The sequence below is a fragment of the Labeo rohita genome, chromosome 17, assembly GCF_022985175.1.
Source record: "Labeo rohita strain BAU-BD-2019 chromosome 17, IGBB_LRoh.1.0, whole genome shotgun sequence".
In the NCBI taxonomy this organism is placed as follows: Eukaryota; Metazoa; Chordata; class Actinopteri; order Cypriniformes; family Cyprinidae; genus Labeo; species Labeo rohita.
The window spans coordinates 13,083,495-13,099,476 of record NC_066885.1 but is presented as its reverse complement, the minus strand read 5'-3'; the positions used below and the strand labels follow the sequence as shown (position 1 = coordinate 13,099,476).

Genomic DNA, 15,982 nt, shown 5'->3' with positions numbered 1-15,982 from the left:
TTTGAGTCAGAATCTGGCCGTATATGGAACAAGCCTACAAACAACCAATGGAAAACATGTGGGAGGAGTCTGATTTAAAAGTGAAGGCTGAATGCTGCACTTATGTATGTATAGTTGACATAACTACATAACTAACTTGCAAACATTTCAATAATTGTTCTATAATTCTTTTATATTGTGAGTGTTTTATAAATATATACAGGCTTGCTGCTTGACTCTTTGCTGTCTTTTAAATAAACTATTAGCAGGGAAATTGCTTAGAAAACCTGATTGTAAAGACCGGTCAGGATTAAGGCTGAAAGATCATCCAAGTATGCAATGCAATTATTTTGTGTGGTTTTGAGAATTGCTGTGCTGTCAGGCAAAATAAACTGTGTTTTCATACTTTTTAAAAAAAAAATATATATATATACAGAGAGTTGGGGTCAAAAGTTTACATCCCCCCTTTCAGAATTTACAAAATGTTAATTTTACCAAAATAAGAGGGATCATACAAAATGAATGGTATTGTTTATTTAGTACTGACCAGAATAAGACATTTTACATAAAAGATGTTTACATATAGTCCACAAGTAGTTTAATTGAAATCATTTTTACACCGAGGACAAATGAGGGGCTCATATGCAACTATTACAGAAGGTTCAAACACTCACTAATGCTTCAGAAGGAAAAAACATGCATATAGCAGGGGGCTGAAAACTTTTTTTAATTTGAAGATCAGGGTAAATGTCATTTTTTTTTGTCTTTTGGGAAACATGCAACTAACTGCTGTAGCCTCTGAAAGGCAGTACTAAATGAAAAAATGATATTTAGGCAAAATAAGAAAAATGTACACATCTCCATTACGTTCAAAAGTTCACACCCCTGTTCTTAATGCATCATTTTTCCTTCTGGAGCATCAGTGAACCTTATGTAATAGTTGCATATGAGTCCCTCAGTTGTCCTCAATTATACAGTCAATGTTGGAAAGGGTTCAAATACTCAAAAATGCTGGAAAACCAAAGAATTTGTGGGACCTAAAGGATTTTTCTGAAGAACAGCGGGCAGTTTAACTGTTAAGGACAAACAAGGGACTCATAAACAACTATCACTAAACAAACAAACACAGCTGTGGATCATTCAGATAACAACACAGTATTAAGAAACAAGCGTATGTAAACTTTTGAACAGGGCAATTTTTATAAATTCAACTATTATTTTCTCTTGTGGACTATATTTAAACATCTTTTATGTGACATATCTTATTCAGGCCAGTTCTAAATAAACAATAACATGCAGTTTGTATAATCCCTCTTATTTTGGTAAAATAATTAACATTTTGTAGATTCCGAAAGGAGTGTGTAAACTTTTGACCTCAACTGGACAAGGGTTTCCACTGCCATTCTTATATAGCCATCATTTGCCTCTTATGTTTCCCTGAGATAGATACGTTACTTCAGGTCCACAGACAAGGAAAAGGTATTGTGTAATTGCTCTACAGATTTGGCAATGAACTGCAATTTCTAAAAATCTCAATACAACATCCTGTGAGTAATATATTGTGACATTTGGGCTGTCCAACCACCTGCAAGCTTTAGTGTTGTGACACCTGCTGGTGCCAAGAAAGAACAGCAGCATGTCTGAACAGGTGAAAACAATAAGCGAACACAAGGCAGACCACATCCTGCTATCTCACTTTAGGACCTTCTTGTGAACTTTATGTGCAATTGCCCTTTCTCAACACTTCACACAAAGCAAGGTTTTCAACATCCTCAGATTATATTTATATGGCATTTTACTAAACATATTTCGTATGTTTAATACTGTGCACATTAAATCGCAAGTTTACAACTACAGGAGAAATGTATATGGACAACAACAGCTCTGATCTGTTTTTCTTTCCTCTGAGAGCAGATAATACTTAATACTAAGTACATGGTTTGTTTAAACATACTGTGTGGAATATATTAAATCAATCTACAAGCTACAAAATAATTAAATATAAAATAAAACTGAAATAACATGAACTCTGAGCTTGAGGCAATCATGTGTTTTTGATCAGTTTTATATAATTAACCCTGACTAATAGGATTCTGACATGCTGTAAACACCCAAACCGGTACATACATTTTACCTTTACACATATCTAATAACAAAACAGAAACATTCAGAAAGTCAGAGGTATGTATAAAAACTCACATTTTGAATAAATTCAAAGACAAAATGGCAAATACAATCAATATTGATATTTTCCCAGAGCATTAAAAAATCTGTCAGTGCTATACTGGGTTGTGGAGCGTACAAATGTTGCGAGTGTTTTCAGCACGCCCCATGCTTACGGAGTGACTCGATGCAATGGAACGTGGCACCGAGGGCCCAGCTAGTTTCCACGTTATTTATTCGTCTTGCCAACTGAAATTTAAACAGAACGATAGGGTTAAACAAAATCACAGCATCAGCCCTGACATTTGTTCTTCAAAATATTACAGATAAATCACCTACTGTTGTAGTTAAAATGTGTTGCAATGTATGTCCAAAAGTCACCACAAAGTAACTATTCACAGTCCTTTTAAGTCAGGAATCATAAATCAAGAGTGGCTCACCTTCAGCTCTTTATCGGGCGGGAAGTCAAGCTCCTGAAGGAGTACCGAGATGTAGGTCAGATCCAAACACAGGAACGGAGACTCCTTTATCCCTCCGGCTGACATGTTATTGCACACTGGAGCAGAACAGAGTTAATCTGTGTTAAGCAAAAGTAAACAGACTGGATTCTTTTTTAAACATTATATTTATACATCTAGCAGATACTTTTATCTAAAGCGAATGCATTCAAGGTACACATTTGTATTTGATCAGTTGTGAGTCTGACTAATAATCTAATATTATAGCAATAATGACACCATGACATGTTATTTCTTTCACAGTACTGGAAATTTTTACACTGCCCACACTACCAATCATTAGTTTTTCAACAGTAAGACTTTTAATGTTTTTAAAAAAAAGTCTCTTCTGCTCACCAAGCCTGCATTTATTTAATCGGCAAAAACAGTAAAATTCTGAAATATTTTAAAATAACTGTTTTCTATTTGAATATATTTTAAAATGTAATCTATTCCTGTAAATTCAAAGCTGATTTTTTAGCACCATTACTCCAGTCACATGATCCTTCAGAAATCATTCTAATATTCTGATTTACTACTCAAAAAAATAAAATAAAATATTATTATGATGTTGAAAACAGCAGTAGATTATTTTCAGGTTTCTTTGAAGAATAGAAAGTTCAGAAAAAACTGCTTTTATCTGAATAGAAATCTTTTGTAACATTATAAATGTCTTTAGTATCACTTTTGATAAAGCGTCCTTGCTAAATAAAAGTATTAGTTTCTATAATTTCTTTCCAAAAAAAAACAAAAATAAAAATATACTGACTCTAAGCTTTTGATTGGTATAGTGTATAATGTACAAAAGCTTTTTATTTCAGATAAATGCTGATCTTTGGATCTTTCTATTCATCCAAGAATCCTGAAAAAAAATGAACTCAACTGTTTTAAATATATTTATAATAATAATAATAATAATAATAATAATTGTTTCTTGAACAGAAATCAGCATATTAGAATGATTTCTGAATGATCATGTGACACTGAAGACTGGAGTAATGATGCTGAAAATTTAGCTTTGAACACATGAATAAATTACATTTTTAAAATATATTCAAATAGAAAGCACAATATTACTGCTTTTGCTGTATTTTGGATCAAATAAATCCAGGCTTGGTGAATTCTTTAAAAAACAAAAAATCTTACTGTTCAAAAACATTTGACTGGTAGTGTATTTCAAAAGTTTGGGGTCTATTCGTTTTTTAGTTTTGTTTGTTTGTTTGTTTGTTTAGAAATCTCTTTAAAAAATATGCTCACCAATGCTGCATTTGTAATTTGAAAACAGTACAACTGTGACATTATATTAAAAATATATTTGAATATATTTGAATATTTAAAATGTATTCCTGTAATTGCAAAGCTGAATTTTCATCAGCCATTACTGACGGTCTTCAGTGATCCTTCAGAAATCATTCTAATAATATTTATCTTTTAGCATTTTTAATGTTGAAAACTGTTGTGCTTATTAATATTTTTGTGGAAACTGTAATATGTTTAATTTTTCAGGATTATTCCTTGATGTATAGATCATTCTAAATAACAGCGTTTATTTGAAATAGAAATACTTCAGTGTAAAAGTTTTTCTGTCACTCTTGAACAACTTAGGCATCCTTGCTAAATAAAAGATTTCTTCTCTTCAAAAAAAAAAAAAAAAAAAAAAAAAGAATGACCTAATCTTTAAAACGACAATATACATATGACATGTGTCAGATAATGCCATCATAAAATCAGACAAATACGTCTACATGCTTACCTTTTTTAGCACCTTCAATGTAATCACTGACTCTGACAGTCCCCCCTGTGCTTTCCTCTGAGTCAGAGACACAGGAAGTGATTAGTAAATTAGTGAAACTAAAGAAATGTTCATTGCTTGTTAATCCTAAATCTAACAAAAACATTTGACTTAAATCAAATGACACAATCAGGCTAATCTCATACCAATGAGGCCCAGATCCACAGCCTTGTCGTAGTAGTAGGAGAATGCGTAGAAGTCCATGTCTTTCACTCCCTCGATTTTTTTCACACGTTTGTAGATCATCTTTTCCACTTTCGTAAGGCAAGTCTCATAGATGGGCTCCCCTAGAAGAGTGCACACACAAGTGATGTTGCTTACGCTGGATGATTGACACAAAAAAGTAAAATATATATTATATTATAATGATAAAATTCTGGGGAGTAAAACTAAACGAAATAAAAATTAATATACATTTAATACCTGCTTTTTGCCCTTTAACAGTGTAGAGTACTTCAGCATGCTCCCACTGTCCAGAGTAATCTGGGGCAAGACATGGACTAACCAGCTCTTGGGGTCCTGCCACTGAAAAAAACACAAACACACAAATCAAATTATTTATTTATGCATATCTCAGCATTTTTACTGCCACTGTGTGGACTAACTGTGACACTGCTGTTTGAACAAAACCAAACATGAGCTCTCCAGTGCCCCCCTGGTGGGCACTGGAGATACGTCTACACAAACTCATGCGTGCCTTTGCTCATAATACCCTTAAAACCCACTCAGAGAGAAGCGGGATACACTTATACAACGGACAAAACTATAAACAAAGAAATCTGATTACATCTGTAGTGTACTAAATGTAACTCTCAGTAGTAAACTGCAGGCGGAAGCTACTGCACTGATAGCAGTTTCTCTCTCTGGCCTCAGCTAAATCAGTGCAACAGCTGGCCACCAAGGAATTAATCTTCAGTGCGTTATTAAGAGATTAGATAATGGCTTATTTATTGAGCGAATGAGGTCTTTAAAAGCCAAAGACGAAGAGAGATTGTAGACCACATACAAGGCTGTGCTTCAATCCCTCCCAACACAGCAAGTCTGGCTGACATCAACCCCAGGCCAAGGTAACTGCAGAGAAAGAGAAGAGGCATTAAAGAGATGAACATAGAAAATACAAATAAACAAGCATAGGAGACATTAAAAAACAACTGACATAAAACTAATTTTTACCGACCCCAAACTTGAGAAGTAGTGCATATATAAAAGTATTATAACTTTAATATAAATCATATGTATCTTAGAATTTCATGAGTGTATGAGAATTGCACACTGTCCTATTCCATAAGTGATCCCTCACCACTATCTTGCCTTTTAATTGTCAATGCCTTTGCTTGGTTGCTCCCTGCTGGAGGGTTTGTTGTGTCAAATCTCCTGCCATGAATAACTAGTAATTCTAGTAATCTGGAGATGAGTCCCGCGATGGGATTGTAATTGGAGGCTTGCGTGATTACGCTCTAATCAGAGGAGCGAGGCGAGGCGAACACACACTGCCTCATAAACACTTGTGCTACCCGCACTAAACACTGAGCTCACATAACCTAGAAAGCCCTGGACACCCCTGACCAAGCACAGGAACCAATGGGTGGCCGTGTCAAACACCGGGCAGAGGTTTGATCCTAGCACTAGAGGACTGCAAGTCAAAGAACGTCACTGTGTGGAAAAACGCACTGAGAAAGCTGAAGTTTTTAAACGGATATGGTGATACTGTATTTCTGAGTGTTAAGGATTGTTAAAAGAGATGTAATGAAGACTAGAATAATATGAATATCCATTTTTTATGCTTTATCATTATAATGTAGCATTTAATATAATAGATTTGTGTCTTTATTGTATTTATTTATTTTGACAAAACAGTATATAATTTTAATACTGGACATTTACTGGTATTTATTCTGCCCATTTATTGACTAGAAATATTTTTCCCCAATTGCTCAGTGAGATCTAAATGTAAATGTGACCCTTGACCACAAAACCAGTCATAAGGGTCAATTTTTCAAAATTGACATTTATAAATAATCTGAAAGCTAAATAAATAAGCTTTCCATTGATGTATGGTTTGTTAAGATAGGACAATATATGGCCGAGGTACAACTATTTGAAAATCTGAAATCTGAGGGTGCAAAAAAATCTAAATATTGAGGAAATTGAGAAATTCAATTTGAGAAATTGAGGAGATTGAGAAAATCGCCTTTTAAGCTGTCCAAATAAAGTTCTTAACAATGCATATTACTAACCAACAATTACGTTTTGTTATATTTACAGCAGAAATTTTACAAAAAAATTTTGACCCATACAATGTATTTTTGGCTACTGCTACAAATATTCCCCAGCGACTTTAGACTGGTTTTGTGGTCCAGGGTCACAAATGATGTGTGAACTGCCATTTTCTTTTACATGTTAAAATCTTTTTTCTTTCAGAAGCAGTTGTGCGAAATCAACAAAAATTACGTTGATTTTTTGTTAATGACAGTTAAGTGTTTTTGTGCTTGTAACTTGGATTAGGTCTGTCATGGAAAAATATGACACTAAAATCGGCCAGTAGGTGGCAGCAGGCCCCTGATTCATTGAATTATTCATTCAAACATTCATTCAAAGTAGCTGATTCCTTTGGAAATGAGTGACTACTGTATATAAATGGATAATTGAATCACTGACTCATATGAGTTGTTAAACTCCTCTGGCTTTGTTTGGAACTATTTTCATTGGCGAAACAGTAAAAAATTATGGAAGCCTATTTCTGCCACAATTCTGACTTTTTTCCTCAGCATTGTGAGATATAAACTCGCAATTGCGAGTTATAAAGGCAGAATTGTGACTTTTTCTCAGAACTGTAAGATATAAATTTGCAATTGCAAGTTATAAAGTCAGAATTGCTGACTTTTTTAATGACTTTTTTCCTCGCACATGAGTTTGTCTCACAATTCTCACTTTTTTTCTCAGAACTGAAAAAAATTGCAAGTTATAAAAGCAGAATTGCGAGATAAACTCTCACAACTGATTTTTTTTTTTCAGAATTGTGTGACAAACTCGCAATTCTGAGTTATAAAGTCAGAATTGTGAGATATAAACTAAGATATATCAGTTTTTTTCCCCCCTCAAAACTTGGACTTGGACTTAACTCGTAATTACAAAATTGATATCTCACAGTTCTGAGAAAAAAGTCAGAATTTACATTTGTGACAAAAAAAATCAGAACTGCAAGACTCACAATTCTGACTTTTTTCTCACAAATGTGAATATAACTCAATTGCGAGTTTGTCATGCAATTCTGAGAAAAAAGGCAGAATTGCAAGTTTATATCTCACAATTCTGACTTTATAACTCGCACCTGCAAGTTTGTCATGAGTTTAAATCTCACAATTCTCAGGAAAAAGTCAGAATTGCGAGAAAAAAAATTAAAAACTGTGAGATAAAGTTGCTATTACCTTTTAAAGTTTTTATTCAATGGAGGAAACAGGCTTCCATAAACAACAAACAATATTATCTCTAAAATGTAACTGACTCAGTATTAACTTGTTGAATTTGTTCATTTGTTGAACTCTTATATGAAATAATACATTTGCAGTCCCACTGATATTCTTGCTTGTGTGATACTATTTAACAACATAACATCTTATCAATACATATGGGATATTGTTTGCTTTTATAACTTGAATTATAGGGGTAATCTAGATGTATTTTAATATGCTTCATCACACATTGAATGTTTTTGGACTCTCAAGGTGTGTTTTTGTTTGTTTTTTTTTGCAAAGTGAGGGACATTCTCAATCGTGTCAGCTCGCACAACATTAAAAACATTGCACACTCTTATTCAGAAGTATAGTATCCCTTCTAACATATTCAACAGTATATTATTGGTTTATTCAATCCACTATTTGTCACACATCCTGATGCCAACCCATGCCCTGCCCACTTTACCTGTGTGAGTAGAGCGCGTGACTGATGTTAAACATCTGAAACGATGTCACGTAATCAATGGGTAAGGTCTGGATGGTTTTCTGCACAGGAACAAAACACAAACAAGCAATTATTGATGCATTACAGGTTGCTTTATTCTCTTCTTGAGTGCGACTTGGTAGAACGACACATTACTATTGTAGTTTGTTCTAATCTCATCATCGCTTGCTTCATTCAGCAAATTTATTGTCCAGCATACTTATTAAATATAACATTAGTCAGCAACTGCCTACTGTAGCAGTTTGAAGAAGTCCAGACTATTTATTTAACATAATATCCATCAGCAACTATAATTACGCTGCAATCTGCACAGCAGTTCTCCTCTGAGCTCATGTCTGGAACTAAAGCTCTCGGAGAAACTGTTTAATGACATGATAAATTGGTCCTCAATCCCTCCTGTACAGGACCTGACCTAGTTCAAGAGCAAGAATCTCTCTAACTCTCTCAGCCCAATGTACAACAACCTTAATTTATCAGGCCTCTCGGATTAGCAGGACATTTGTGGATTAATGCATACAATGGGAGACCATCACGCTAGTTTGTTAGGAGTGACATGGCTTCATTAGAGGAGGTTCACAGCTATATGTGTATATTTATATGCATGTGCATGGCTCACTTCTTCCTGTAGTGCGAAGGTGATCTGGGTCGAGCCCCCTCCTAAATCCAGCATGCCTACTGTGGGAGTCTCAGTACCATGAAGACCACCTGTAAGAGAAAGACTTTTTAAAAACATTTTAACTAATTATACTAAGATCAAACCAAAGATTTTCAAGTAACAGTATGAAAAACAAACAAAACAAATATTGCATTTGCATTATTTGCATTGCAACGTGACTACTAAAATTTGCTTACCTAACAAAAAATTGACGGTAATCCAAGCTGACATGCCTGTGTAAATACAATCATGCATTAATTGTTAGTACAAGAATTATGCATAGCACCACTGACAATATCCTTCAGAAATCATTCTAATATGCTGATTTGCTGCTAAAGAAACATTTCTTATTACAGGGTCATTCTGTGTCAAATCAACCAAATTTCAAAAACTTTCCTAACTCAAATTTTTGATTTTGATAATTTGTTTTCTGAAGATAGACAGACATGTACAGTGATAAAAGGCAAAATATTAAATGTCATGGATAAATTTATTCTGAAGGCCCTACTTCATGCGGTTCCAGAGATATTGGAATTTCAATATGGCTCCAGGAGTAAATAGTTAAAATGTACACATTTTCAGAGGTCAAAAACCAAATGTGGGTCAGTTTGCAAAAATATGATACTGTTTTCTTTTAAAAAGGAATGTCTGAAGAACAAATAAGGTTGAAACTAGAAATGTATCTCAATTCCGTCTGTCAAGACAACTGCATTGAACATACGAGTCTGAGTGCCATAAATATTATTTTTCTAAAGTTTGCGTGCATATAACTCAAGAAGTATTGAAGATATCATTATATGCTGGTGAATTTAAAGAGTTTAGTATTAACAAACTCTGGCCAGATCACAAAGATTCTATGAGTGAGTGCATCATTGGATCTTTATGCTAAAACTCTGTTTGTTTTGAATGTAGGTTGCGTCTTAACAAAGGGGCTTTAGCCTTCAGAAATAACCGAACTCACTTAGTGTCTATAAACTCCATCCCTGCCGTCTCCCTCACATATACCACTTAGGCACAGCATTAACAATAAGTCTGTATGATTTGCTCTGATGGACTAATCTGGTTGGGTAAGCTTGTGCGTCCAGGAGAGGTTAGACTCGCACTGATAATGAGACTCAGATTATCCGGTTATGGGACCTGCAGAGTTTACGCATTAATTTTACAACAAAATCTCAAATACCAATTGCTAGCAAAAAGTAGTATCAACTTGGCTTTTGCCAAACACTAGTTTTTGCGTCTTTAAAAGGAATTTGCTGCATAGCAAATTAATGGGTACTAATCTGTTTGCAGAGATTATAGTGCACACGGGACATTATCCCCTGGGCTCATTATTACTTGTGTGAACTATTTTAAAGGATTGGATTAGAGTCCCATATACGCATTATCTATCGTTAATATACACACAGCTCAAGCTATTACTGAAGAAAATTTCAATTTACAACTTATATCTTTCTGCCAGAAGTGCAAATGCTTGACCGCAGTGACCAGAGGCTTTTGACAAGCTAGAGATGTACAGTAACATCTGGCTGGTTTCACTTTCATGGTGGACAGACTTGTGTATGGATCATAGCACAGCAAAACACTGCAACATTACAATCATGGAAATGAGAAGCACTTTCAGGACGTGCTTCCTCAAGTTTCCAAATACAAGCCCTAAAATGTTAAAATCCTACTCTAACCATCCCATACTACAAAGTCATAATACATTACAAATATAAGATTTTTTTAGCATGTTTAGTAACCATAACAATGGTATTTTGGTGGGAAATATATTTACCACAGTGCTATTTTATTATTATTCAAATTAAAGTATTTAATAACATTTCAAATGACCTTTTATTTTCATATTTTCAGTTTTCATTTTTTCATTTTAAGTCCTTGTTTTAAGTTTTGTCCTAAGTTTTGTTTTGTCCTTTTTATTACTTTTTGAATATTTAAAATTAGCTTTTATTTATTGATTAATTAGCAGTACTAATTTGAGTTGAGTTAATTGAGTTAATTAGCAGTACTACTACTAGTAGTTGTAGTATCATTACCTTTGTTTTATTTCAGTTAGTTGCCAATCATAACATTTATAATACATTGTCATCAGTTTGAACCAACACAATGTGCATTTTCAGGGTTTCAAATAATTTGTATTATGGGCATTTTTTCAAATGTAAAATGCCCATAATACAAAGTCATAATAAATTATAAATATAAGATCTTCTTTTTTTCTTATTCAGTTTCTTTAGTAACAATGGTATTTTGGTGGGAAATATTTAAATATATTTACCACACTGTTGTTTTAGTATTGTTCAGATTTAAGTATTTAATAACATTTTGAAATTAGCTTTTATTTTCATATTTTCAGTCTTTAACACGTTTTATTACTTTTGTTATGTACTTTTGTCCTTTTTATAATTTTTGTATACATTTACATTTTGCTTTTATTTATATGATATTACATTATTTTTGCTTTATATTATATTAGAATTTCAGTTAGTTGCCAATCATAACATTTATAATACACTGTCATCTGTTTGAACTTTCAGGATGTGCTTCCTCAGGTTTCTGAATATTAAAACAATAACTTTAAAATGTGCTGCCACTCAAAGCTTATTTGGTTTGTTAGCTGAGACAGTAGTCACATTTTTTTACTTGATGGCCAATATATTGTTACAAACATCTATTATTAAGGGGTTTTAATCTTGATTTTCATGATAGACTTAAAATAAAAGTGCTAATAAATGGTTAATTTTATTTTAATAATTATTCAAATAATCTGACTATCAAAGAGGCGTGTTGTTAAATGCATTACATGCTAAAAAAGTGACCCTGGAATAGATTATTCCTTTTAAATTTTACACAGTGCTTAAAAGGTGCAGTAAAATCTATTGCAATTTGAAAATAAATCCTCTTTTTATTACAAACCAGACATTATTAACATAAAGTATGGCAAAGTAGTAATTGACACAGTACCTTCATCTGTACCATCCATTATTGACACACTGTCTGGTCTATACAGGAACAAGGATTCGCTAAACACCTCCTTTACCTGCAGCAAAGAGATTTTAGATTGAGCATGCCATGACATCACAGATACCGAAACATGTGGCATAATTAGGGAGTACTAAGAGGACAGGCTAAACAAGAAACACCTGAAGACATAGTTCTCATTTCTAATAACCTTTAACACATCTCTATAGTTATTACTAAACTGTAATTTAACACTTTGTGTTGTGTTGTAGCATTTGTAGCATTAAAACCTATTATAAATGTGAATGCAGTTTCCTGCATTGTTACTAGCTGTTAGAGGGTACATAGTGAATGTTTGCTTGGTGACTGATAGTTCTCTGACCTTGTCCAGCAGGATTGTGGCCTTCTCACCAGGCAGCAGTCTGAGCCCTGCTGTGGCTCTGAGCATGACAGGGGAAGAGCTCCATAATGTCTCAGGAACAGTCTCTTTAGCAATATTTAACAGTTCCAACAGTCCTTCCTTACTCTGTAAAACAACATTTATATAATCATTAAACTACAGACAGAAAATATGCTATCACAACACTGAGGCATTTGTGATGGGTTCCCAACTATAAAACTTAATCACATTTTACTGGTTACCTTTTCTGGGTCATCAGCATATGCAGACAGTCCAGGTTTTATAGCTTTAAATGTCTCATGGGCTAATTTAGGAGCTTCTGTTAACACACAAAGACAAACAAAATAGACCTTTTAAAAACAAACTTTTGAAAGGTAGTGTATATATGAAAGTACATTAATAAAAGTATGTGTGTAATATTAACGTCAGTAGTATGGCTTATGTCAACATTTGCATAATAAACAATATAAACAAATGTTTCAGTCTCTGATAAATTCCAACCATACTCTCCAGTGTGACCTTTGACCCATGAGGCTTAGATAGGATGTGTACATGCATGTGTGTGCCTAATAGCATTGACTACTTGCTGTCCATTATAACATGACAATCATAGGTTTAACAATGAAGGCTAAAGCAGCACTTAACTGATTTAGCTCAGAATTGGGATGCGATAACTAAGCCATTAGACGATCAGTGCTGCGCTAGGCAGTAAACCTAATATTTGTGGATAACGCCCACACAGTCAACATATCCACGGTTTTACTATAGTAACACTATGGTATTTGACAGTAAGGTAACTTATTGTTGGGTATAATTAGATGAGTAAGCATTACAGTATTTCTATAACAGCCAAAACTGTCAAAATATGCTTTGTCTACTAGTTTTCAGATACAGCAGTTTATTTTATATAACCAGTTTATTTGATTTAACCAGCCAATAGAACAATTTACCACTGTAACCATAATTTTGTCCAAAATACAATAGCTATACTCATTGACACTACTATAATTTTACCATTTACCAATGACTTTAGTATCTATGCATTTTGGTGGGAAATATATTTAAAATAGTGCTATTTTATTATTATTTATAAACTATTATAGTCATTTTTTGTGTGTTTTTGTGCTTTTTATTATTTATATTTCAATTTTTTAATTTATTTTCATTTCAGTTTTAGTAATTTAATTTTTTAACTAACATTTACATTTTATTTTATTTTAGCTTTGTATCAATTATCAAAAACAGTTTTTACACTTTAGTTAATAATAACACTGCTTGCTAGTTTGTTGTATATACATATTTGAAGTTACCAGACTGTATGCGTCATGATACTCTCGTAAATGCGAATCAACTGAAAAGGAAGAGAAGAAATTGTTGAATAAAGTCGTTATTTTTGTTTTCTTTGCGCACAAAAAGTATTTTCATAGCTTTATAAAATTAAGGTTGAACCACTGATGTCACATGAACTATTTTAGTACCTTTCTGGGCCTTGAACGTGGTAGTTGTGTGGCTGTCTATGAAGCTTCAGAAAGCTTTCGGATTTCATCAAAAATATCTTAATTTGTGTTCCGAAGACGAATTAACGTCTTACAGCTTTGGAACGACAAGAGGGTGAGTAGTTAATGACAGAATTTTCATTTTTGGGTGAACTATCCCTTTAAGTCATTGTTATGAAAAAGCTTTGTTATGTTGAACAGCGTGAAAATGCGGTCTTATTTGCTGTGTTTATTTATTGTGGACTGAAATGAACAACTGGACTCAAATACTTCTTAAATTTTAACATACCATTTGGCTCGATCTGAAATTTGAAGATGTGAATCCGGGTTCCAGTGCTTCCAGCATCAAACATAATGCCATACTGGAAATTTTCACTGACCACCTGAGCTGAGGTCGACTGTTTTTGAGCATCCATACTATGCTGGGGCAGCTGGTCAGACACTGGTGCTTTGGAGTCATCATAATGCCGTTTGACATAGGTGAGGTAGACCACCAGGCAGACCACAAACATAAAGAAGAAAGCTAGCTTTGGGAACCTCATAATGGCAGCCTGAGGTACATGATGTGAACTCAATATCAAATGCAGCAGGCTTCTCGGGTTTTTCCACTACCTCCAGGGAGAAAAAAAAATCATAAAAACACATTTTAATTTGATATAAGTAAAAAAAAAAGTATGCCTGACTAACTTACATCTAACAAAGAATTTCAAGACATGTTTATATACCTGTTATAACTCAATACATAAAATAAATTATTACAAATTATACTTATATTTTGAAACATTTGTAGATGATTTCACTAACTGTAAACAGTTCCTGCTAGTACCTGGCAGCACATGAAAAGCAAACAGCTGTTGCATGTAATGTATGCGTTATATATAAAATACGGTTATTTTGTCAACACATATGTTCTGACTACGAGAGATCAACGATTTGCCAATATTTATAGTAAATTTTTAACACATTAATTTTATATCTGTCTGTGTTGACCAATATTTGTCGATAGGCACACACTGATAAAATACTAGAGATGCACCAAAACAGGTATGGTCAGCTTATTAATCTAAAATAATAACTTTCTACTTTACTTTTACTTCATTTAAATTCAATTTTGTCTAATTATTATGGGTTACCAATGTAACATATTTAATATATTTAAGACCGTTATACCTAGCTCTCTGTGGCAAGATCATAGTCCTTCGAGTGCAAGTCGTGTTTTCGCTGTCGATGAATACCCATGATAAGATTTTGACATAATATTCCCCTCGAAAGATTGACAAAAACTCTTTTTGTCTCGTTTTGATCACGTCAGTAACGTCCTGTGTGTAGATGACGTGGAGCAAATACTCACGTCACGCGTTCCAATGATACGTAAGCGCGCCCTCACACACTCGCCAGTGTACCGGCAGCAGTAACGCTTATGAAAAGCCAATACAAGTTATTCATATAATTTTTGCTACGTTTAAATATATATGATGGACAAATTCATAATTATATTTTATAATAAATGCTTAACTGTGTTCGTTACCTTAGTGTTTTATGTGAAGACCCATTTGTGACCCTGGATCACAAAACCAGTCATAAGGGTAAATTTTTCAAAATAGAGATTTATACACCACCTGAAAGCTGAATTAATAAGCTTTCCATTGATGTATGGTTTGTTGGATAGGACAATGTTTGGTCGAGATACAACTATGTTAATACCTGGAATCTGAGGGTGCAAACAAATCAAAATATTGAGAAAATTGTCTTTAAAGTTGTCCAAATAAAGTTCTTAACAATGTATAATATTAATCAAAAATTAAGGTTTCATATATTTACAGTATATTTACAAAATATATTCATGGAACATGATCTTTACTTAATTTCCTAATGATTTTTGCCATAAAAGAAAAATCGATAATTTTAACCCATACAATGTATTTTTGGCAATATACCCCAGCGACTTAAGACTGGTTTTGTGGTCCAGGGTCACATTTGTTTTGGTTAAGAAAAGTAATTCACTAAAATTAAATCTAAAGGAAAGTAATTGGATCTGAATTCCAGTCTCCTAAAATTTTATTCACATATAATGGTTTTGCT

General features: G+C 33.5%; 1 protein-coding gene across 1 annotated transcript; it reads right to left on the bottom strand.

Moving 5' to 3' along the window:
* Positions 1-491: 491 nt before the first annotated feature.
* Positions 492-15,234, bottom strand: entpd6 (ectonucleoside triphosphate diphosphohydrolase 6). The gene is made up of 14 exons (XM_051132780.1): positions 15,071-15,234; positions 14,190-14,512; positions 12,647-12,723; positions 12,387-12,530; positions 12,008-12,083; positions 9,244-9,279; positions 9,008-9,096; positions 8,353-8,432; positions 5,438-5,502; positions 4,855-4,956; positions 4,578-4,718; positions 4,393-4,449; positions 2,583-2,698; positions 492-2,391 (listed from the first exon to the last, which is right to left on the bottom strand). The coding sequence occupies exons 2-14, from the start codon at positions 14,440-14,442 to the stop codon at positions 2,299-2,301; spliced, it is 1,329 nt and encodes a 442-aa protein (XP_050988737.1). The 5' UTR covers positions 14,443-14,512; positions 15,071-15,234; the 3' UTR covers positions 492-2,298.
* Between the last annotated feature and the right edge of the window lie 748 nt (positions 15,235-15,982).

Bases quoted from the DNA above. Each gene is read 5' to 3' on its own strand.
- entpd6 (XM_051132780.1), bottom strand. From the start codon at position 14,442: ATGAGGTTCCCAAAGCTAGCTTTCTTCTTTATGTTTGTGGTCTGCCTG. The intron at 9,280-12,007 runs GTACTGTGTCAA...GTATTTACACAG, and splicing joins AATGGATGGTACAGATGAAG to GCATGTCAGCTTGGATTACC. The intron at 4,719-4,854 runs GTATTAAATGTA...GCACTCTTCTAG, and splicing joins TGTTAAAGGGCAAAAAGCAG to GGGAGCCCATCTATGAGACT.